The sequence below is a fragment of the Leuciscus leuciscus genome (genome assembly GCF_965113295.1).
Source record: "Leuciscus leuciscus genome assembly, chromosome: 17".
Lineage (NCBI taxonomy): Eukaryota > Metazoa > Chordata > Actinopteri > Cypriniformes > Leuciscidae > Leuciscus > Leuciscus leuciscus.
Window position 1 is genome coordinate 23,858,492 of NC_138741.1, and position 8,800 is coordinate 23,867,291.

The 8,800-nt window shown below is 35.6% G+C and overlaps 1 protein-coding gene across 8 annotated transcripts; it reads left to right on the forward strand.

Annotated features, from left to right (window-relative positions):
• Nucleotides 1-46: 46 nt before the first annotated feature.
• On the forward strand, nucleotides 47-8,523 carry socs4 (suppressor of cytokine signaling 4). 8 transcript variants are annotated; one of them, XM_082142583.1, is made up of 5 exons: nucleotides 47-224; nucleotides 589-689; nucleotides 3,466-3,498; nucleotides 4,395-5,418; nucleotides 6,226-8,523. In XM_082142583.1, the coding sequence occupies exon 5, from the start codon at nucleotides 6,252-6,254 to the stop codon at nucleotides 7,392-7,394; it is 1,143 nt and encodes a 380-aa protein (XP_081998709.1). In that variant the 5' UTR covers nucleotides 47-224; nucleotides 589-689; nucleotides 3,466-3,498; nucleotides 4,395-5,418; nucleotides 6,226-6,251; the 3' UTR covers nucleotides 7,395-8,523. The 8 variants fall into 8 exon arrangements, with proteins under 8 accessions (XP_081998709.1, XP_081998710.1, XP_081998711.1 ...); XM_082142584.1 differs by having other exon boundaries at nucleotides 47-288; nucleotides 586-689; nucleotides 3,466-5,418; XM_082142585.1 differs by having other exon boundaries at nucleotides 47-288; nucleotides 3,466-5,418.
• Nucleotides 8,524-8,800: the final 277 nt, after the last annotated feature.

Sequence of the window (8,800 nt, forward strand, 5' to 3'; positions counted from 1 at the left end):
CCTCCTCCCTCTGTCTGCTTGCGTGGAATATGACGTGGCGCGGGGTTGAACGAGGGCGCGGTGCAATGACGTTCATATCCGTATAGTGAAAAAAGAGAAGATGTTTAGCAGGATAAACGTGAAGTTTATAAACTGGTTCTGTGATCTTAGACGTGTTGAATATGAAAACTGACACCTTCTGGTTTGCCAAGACTCAAGATTGAAATGAAAAGGAGTCTGTCAATGTACGTACTACTACTACCCACCGTGTAACCCACGTTCGAACGAACACCTACAAATATTACTGTGGTAAATAAGTTAAGCCAAAATACCTCACGGTTAATACATATCGGCACAGCGACAAACTGATAAGTTATGTAATACATGCACTTTACAGTGTGATATTGGCTATACTATAATGACATTTTCAATTTATATGTTACTTGCATAAATATTATTTTAGTCAGAATACACAGCTAATTTTGAATGGCTGTCAGATGGAAAGAATCAGCACCAGTTACTGGAATTCTCTCTAACTTCTCGTATTGATTTTCTCAAGTGTCTAAACAAAAATAAATATTAGTAATATTTTCGAATGTTTTTAAGCAGATATCTTCTGTAGGATGTGACTGTACAGAAAGGACCAACAAGAAATGTGAGAAGGAAACACCATTGATCGCAAATCCTTCCATGTGCCTGCACTATATAAGGTATAATATCAAAATAATATTAATAATATACATATAAACCAACCATTCTGCTAATTGAATATTTGGAAATTCCATTTTTTCCAATAAGAAAAAAGAAAGAAAAAAGTTTTAGTTCATTTCTCCATTCTAACAATGCCATATCGAACATTTAAAAATAATTTTTCAAAGAAATTAGCAAATAAGGCTTAATGGTGTGGCTTTCCAATATGGTGCACACACATTTAATGAAATAATGATGGTAGGCTACATATAGACAAAGCACTTGTGACAACAGTGATTCCATAATGCGTCTCCAATTACTGCTTAAAAATGCTGCAGGCATACTTAATAAGCTCAATAACTTGCATGAAAAGGGAAGCCGAGAGACAGCAGGTATTGAATGAACCTTGCGGGAAATAGGGAGGCTGAGAGCACACAAAATGCCTGCAGAAAGCTGATATACTAGTTCACATGACTATACCATGGATCATTACATTGAGTGAGATACAAATCATTGAAATACAGTCTGTTAGTCTATAATGCCTGTACATGGCCGCAAAAATGAGACAGCAAATATTGGCCTAACATATTTTAATGTACATGATTTATTAAAACAGAACAATGTAACACTGTCGCCCTATTTAATGTATGTACATAAAATAATTGATGATGCTATATTTGTAAATCTTATAGTTTTGGTCACACTTTAGATTAGGGTACAATTCTCACTATACACCAACTATTAACAATGACCTTTGCCTCAATAAACTCCTAATTACTGCTTATTAATAGTTAGAAAGGTAATTGTTAAGTTTAGGTATTGAGTAGGATGTAGGGATGTAGAATATGGTCATGCAGAATAAAGCATTACTATGTGCTTTATAAGAACTAATAAACAGCCAATGTCCAAGGAATATGCATGCTAATAAGCAACTAGTGACCCTAAACTAAAGTGTTTCCAGAATTTTCTGTTCACTCTTGTCATATGACCATATGAGTAAAATGCAATGTTTATGGACAAACTTCTGATGAAACTCAGAGAATAAGATTGTATATTTTAAATTAATTAGAGAATTATATTATGTCCCCAAAATAGATCTCAAACTAATTAAGTAGATAAAAAGTACCCTGGTAAGCAATTTAATGCATTTGTAAAAGTGCAAAAGTAACCTTGAAATAAAAAAGGACAATTCTTGCTTTTAATGGAATGTTGAATAGTATGCATTATAAATTATTTATCTGTGCACGTAATAATTTTTTTTTTTTAAATTGATATGCCCTCGTAATCTTTAATCAAAACAAGTTCCCCTCCCTCTTGCAGATACATCTCTTCTTTTCTCTGATAATGTGTTTTTCGGCTTAAGGTCGGGATAACCTGTCACTCACACGAGATCGACCAATAGCAAACCACAACCATCCAACCAATTCCCGATTGACAAAATCCTAAATTTTTTCTTCATGCCAACTTTAATCAGTTTTTATGCAAAGCAGTTGCTGAGTTGTTTTGATTGGATGTTTTTAATGTGTTGCTATGTGATTGCTTACTGGTTCAAATCAAAAGTGCAAAAATCTCTATTATATGTACCAACAGTGTTTGTCTTAACACATCGGCATCTGCTATTGGCCGGTCAAATAGATAATCCTGTCCTCAAACTCACGCCACTGGTTGAGTCAGTGTTGCTATTTTGGGCTTGTCTGAATGCATAAACAAATACATCAAAGTGTTATAGCGCCAAAGAGACAAATCCATCTGCAAATGCTTTACTTTCTTGTATCTGCATATTAGGAAGTATTTTAATACTAACAAATCACACACTTTGGCTTTAAAATAACAGCAGACAATTTGATTTCTCTTAAAGCACTTGCTAGCCCATAACACAGACACCCAGAGCACCTCAACTGCAACACCCGTTACTGAAGCCATCCAGATACTGATACAGATCAATGGAGAGAACATGAACACTAGAGCCATGGAGCCAGAGACTTCCCGCTGATTTAATTACAGACTTTCCATCACTCAAAGAGCCACCATTCTGAAGCAACATCAGTAGCATCTACACTTGAATGATGGTCATGTGATATTATCGGCCAGACATGTTGTGAACCGGTGCAGACAATGGAATCATTATGACTGCAGGAGTCTTTTACTGAGAGCCTTAAACTTCCTTATTACCATAAACAAGTCTTGGGGGAGGTGTTAAGACTGTACACTGAAAAAAAAAAAAGTGCTCATAAAATGAGAGTAAGGCTTGTATGGCTTTTGTCTTACAGTTTGACAATGCAATCAAATGAAAAATTCATGATGTCCATGGTTGCTCTGCTGTGCATCAGATCGATAGCACAGTAATAGCTGGCATATCTGAGACTCGCTTGGCAAGGTTCCCTCTCTTTGATAAACTGTGCCATGTTAATGGGCATACTGAGTTACTGTCCTCTTTGTGGAGGAAGATGATTTTTCACTATAGCATACAGATAAAGAGGACAGATTTGTGCACATGTGTGATACAGGAGCTTGTTCTCCCAGTTGTCTGATCCCGTTACTTCTTCCAGCTAAACATGCTTCACTTCTGCATTGTGCGGTCTGGTGGGGATCCAAATTTAGTCCAAGTATTTGATAGAAGCAGTAAAATTCTAGTAATTCATGGGGAGGGAAGGTTAGAGGGGAATAAATGAATGATGCTGCTCACCAAATGATGATTCAAAATTCACTATAAGAATACATTTTGATAATGGTAATTAAAAGTAGTTAAAGCCTTTTATTCTAACTCACTGTTTTGTTTGTTTGTTTGTTTTTTAGGTCAAGCTATTACGGCAGATCAACGTCTTATCAGTAAGTTATTTTATTGAAATTTTTTTTTTGCTCAAATGGGCCTACAAATGGTTTTGTAGTCCTTTTCATCCGCTTCCCAGCATGCATTGGGGCATGAATAATTATGGTTGTATTGTTTAACAGTTTTCCGGGCTATTTTGTTGACATCTTGTGTAACCTATCAGTATTGTGATTACTTTAAATTAAGTTAGGTGATTGTTCCGACACTTTCAAACCTGGAACGATAATTACAAAGATAACTTTAAAAAACATTTGAAAACTAGGTCCATATTAGCATCCTTACCAACGTACAATATTGTTCTGTATATTGTTTCTCTGTGCCCTTATCATTATAGTTGTGGTGTTGACTCTGTTACTCTTTTATATTTGGAACGATTTTTAAAACTATATATTTGTCGTTATCGTTATCATCCTTTGTTTGTGGCAATGCTGTCTTTTAGTATTTTTTTTATTCTATAATAGTATTTCATTATATTTTGTATTTCCTTTTTAATATATTTTTGTTTTTTAATATTTTTTTATTTCAGTTTTAGTCATTTTAGTACTTAAACTTGTTTATTTTAGTTTATTTCAACAATTATAATTCTCATTAGAAGTTTTTATTTATCCCTTAAGACTGAACAAATTAAACGTAAATAAACTGAACAATTTACATACATCTCCTAAATTCATATAATTTCATAACTTTCACTTACAATTAAAAAATACTTTCATTACATTTACTCACACTGTAAAAATACATGCAAAATGTTGCCTTTATTTTTTAAGTTCTACATCAAGAAGGGAAAAGAATATTATAAGAGAAAGGACCGGACGCATAATAGTTCTTCCTTGTTCTTACATTTGTAAGATATGAAGAGCCTTTACACATTGATCCGATCAACCTCTTTTAACAGATCGCAAGAGAATTCATCACTCAGTTTCTGGCATGCTGTCCTGCTGGCCTCACACATTTGTGTGTAGAGTGAAAAAGAGAGAGACAGATTACAGTGAAAATTTATGAAAACAAGATGCACAGGATGCTCTGCTGAATAATTCATTGCTATACAGTGGCCTGCCTGTGATATTAAACAAAAGAGAGTAACATATTTTAATATTTGAGAATGATATCATCTAATGACTTCACAGCCATAATGAATTATTGAATTTATTTTGTAATCCATTTAGCAGGCCGGAACTGCATGCCTCTGATATTACTCTTGATATTTGATACTTTCTGGGTGGATGTGGACCCCTGGCCTGACCACCATCTGAAATGGGTGTCAAAAATTGCTTTTACGCCAGGCAAATGTTTGCCGGATGTTCCCAAATTAAAGCAGGGCACATATCAATCAATAAATCAATGAAGTAGAGCTCTCAGTGTCTGTTAGGAAATTTCCCATTTCCTTCCTAACAAGGTTGCTCTCGTAAATAGACGTCCATTATTATTGACTAATTACATTTGGCTCATTGATTCATTGATGGTCAGTCAAAGTTCATGCTAAAAACTAATACATTTAAAAAGATTTTTAATGTTGTGGTCTTGTGGCTTATTTAAGAGATAGACATGTTTTTGCAAGTAAAACTGCCTATAATAATATAGCAGGTATAACATATACAGTATATATGATAGTTTAAAACTGATATTGATTATACATCCTATTGCCTACTCATTTAAAATTCTCAATGTCATTTCTTCAGGACAGCGTATTCATCGTTGTATATGTTAGGTTAACTGTCCATTGACAAAAGTACCTCTTCCGTCCAGTGAAGGGCAAGTATTCCTCTGAGGAATTGATACTTGAGAGGTTTTAAATAGGAGGGATGCGCTTCCTCCCTTCAGTTCATGCCGAGCTCTCACTGCACGAACTTCAGGCATGGAGAAATTCATCACTCCTCTGTGAGGACGTAAGATTTTCCATCCTGCATTTTATTCTGAAGGTAGGATTTGATTATTTTATTATAATTTTTTTTTATAAAGATACTGGTTGATAGTTTGAAGTTTTCAGTTATTAGTTGTATGTGCGTCTGTTACTTGTATATAGTTGTTATATGTATATTAATATATAAAATAACAGATATCCTGAGTGCAGATGATCTAATGTATTTAATGTTTTTTAAATTAATGTTTAAAAAAAAAATAAAAATTATGTAGACCTAAACTGCTTTACGGTGCACATTACAGTTTTCCAAAATATGTAATTATTTATTTTATAAAATGTATATGATATATATAAAATATATATAATTGCATAATAATTGCATGTATGTATGTATGTGTATATATATATATATATATATAATTGTGTGTGTATACAGTATATATATATATATATGTGTGTGTGTAAATGTTTGTGTGTGTATATATATATATAAATATATACATATACATACAGTATATATATAAATATTTAATTTTTAATATCATTTAATTTCCTAAATATTTAGTTTATTTAATTTTAGTTATTAAATGTAAAATAGTTTTTAACTAAATAAAAAAAATGGATTATTAGTCAACTATTTGAAGTATTTTTATATTTGTGAATAGAATCCTGTTTATTTCCTGATAACTCACCACAAAAAAGTTATTTGGAACTGTAATTGGTTATGAATAGTCTGTGTCTGTACATCAATATACAGTGCATTCATTAATTTTGTAATATTTTATGCCTTTCAGTAGTAGTAGCAGTAGTATTATTCCTCATATTTTTCTTTGCCAATCGTAATTGATTTTCAAATTCTGTGCAGCACTTTTCTGAAAAGGGCCTGCAACAATGTCCGAGAGGAAGCCCAAAAACTCGGACACACGTCCCAAGAACCTGCGGAGCTGGAGTGCTGATAGTTACATCCGCAGTATTAAAAAACGGTCCCGAGGGTCACGCCATGAGACAGCGCCCAGAGGGGAAGATGGGGAAGGAACAGACGACCAGGGCGTACGCTCTGCCTCTTGTCCTCGGAGACGTCGAGAGCGAAAGTGCAGCTGCACGATCCCTGGAGAACCAGATTCAGACTCTCCTTGCAGGAAAGGTCTGTCCCGTCGTTCCCTGAGGCAGAAGTTTCAGGATGCCGTTGGCCAGTGCCTTCCTCTTCGAAACCACCACCACCACCATCATCACCAGTCCGGGTCCTCGCGCCCGTTCTCTGTCCTCCTTTGGTCCAAACGGAAGATTCATGTGTCCGAGCTCATGGAGGACAAGTGTCCGTTCTCTCCGAAATCTGAACTGGCTCAGTGTTGGCATCTGATCAAGAGACACGGCGCTCACACCAAACCCGCTTTAAGCATCGAAACCGAACCCAAGGGTCCCTTGTTATCCTCCTCACCTCCAGCGCTCATTTCCTGGGAGGAGATCAACTCATCCGGGGCTTCTAGTCTGGATGACTGGGATCCGTCTTTTGCACATGGGGACGCCCAGTGCTGCGCCCACACTGACTACATCCTGGTTCCAGATCTGCTTCAGATCAACAACAGCCCCTGTTATTGGGGGGTCCTGGATCGTTTCGAAGCTGAGCAGCTTTTGGAAGGGCAACCAGAAGGAACCTTTCTGCTACGAGACTCTGCCCAGGACGAATACCTCTTCTCGGTTAGCTTCAGGCGCTATAGCCGCTCCCTCCACGCTCGGATAGAGCAAAATGGGAAGCGCTTTAGCTTTGATGGCCGTGACCCTTGCATGTACAGAGATTCCAGCGTCACGGGCCTACTAAAGCACTACAGTGACCCTGCCAGCTGCCTGTTTTTTGAGCCTCTTCTCTCTCGCCCTCTTCCTAGGAACTTTCCGTTCTCTCTGCAGCACATGTGCAGGGCGGTCATCTGTAGCTGTACAACGTATCAGGGCATTGATGCTTTGCCATTACCCTACACTTTGAGACACTTCCTTAGGCAATACCACTACCGGTGCAATGGAGCTTGTGCTGTTTAAAAACTGTGACAGAAATGGGACGAAACTACATGTTGCTGGATTTGACGGATTGAAAGGCACAGTAAATGTATTCAACACAGCATGGTGGACGTAGTTACCATGCAGCACAAAACAAAAAAACAGTTCATGTTTCTAATATAATCTTGTGCAAACCAAAGATATGTAGGACATTGGTTCACATATTAAGTATTTTTTTTGCAGGTTTTCTACTATATGAATTTCATTTCTTTCTTGTTCTTGTTTATCATCTGTTATCATCATTTACTTTTTGTATGCAATTTTTACTTTTTGTATGCAGTTTTGTACCCTAGATCTTCATGATAAAACAGGGAATTAATAACTTTTGTTTCATTTATTGGAAGTTTTTCTTTTTGTAGTACTTACCAGATTCCACTAGATAGCAGACTTGTAAAACTGACTTGACAATTTCTAACTACTACTACCATCTATTCATCTTGTATTTTAGAACTAAACAGTGCCTAAACCATATCTGTTTGAGTTGCAAAACCATGTCAGTATATTATTTGATAAATCTGTCCCGTATAACCACGCAGTCTTGAAGCAATTCAACCACATATTGTAGCTAAACATTTTCAATAAAACAAGCAATAGAATCAACAAATAAATTAAGACTGATTTGTTTCGCTGTGCTGTGGTTTACATCAAATCTCCTTTCAGATTATGTTTTATCATATAAGATTTCACTGGGTGACTATATGTGAAGTTAACTGCTATTTATGAATCTGGGTGCATTGATGTACAGGGACAAAACCAGTAAACTGAGGGGCTTATATTGATTAAAAGATCAATAATATTCTCACTTTTTACTAAATGTGATAGGATTCTCTTTTAGAAAACTGATTTACTCATGATCTGCCAAACCCATTCATGTTAAATATTTATGTTCGTCAGATGATGAAATCTTTATGAATTTAAAGTGAAGGATCTTTATCATGAACTCATAGCTTTATAGCTCATATACCATTGTGAAATATTAGAAGAACCTCTATATAGACAAAATAACAAATGTTGCATTCATAATTAGCAAAATAGTACAGACACATTTTTCTTGTAGGGGCTATTTGCTGATCACCATTTAGGTGATTTCAGATTTTAAATGTCTCAAAGATCCTTCTGGGAACAATTCGTCTTTAAAATGTAGGCAAATCCGGACACACGTCCACAAACAAAAAAGACAGGAACTAAATCATGCAGAAATGACATGCCCTAATGTGACCATTAATCTTATCATAATATTTGGTATTGCATTTCATTCTACAAGCAGATACAAGAGCTGCTTCCTGGAGTATCAAATTATTCAACAAACAGACAATGAGGATAATTTGTCTATTCTCTTGAAGAGGATTAAACGTACAACCCTAGGCTGTATTACATTATTGATGCTT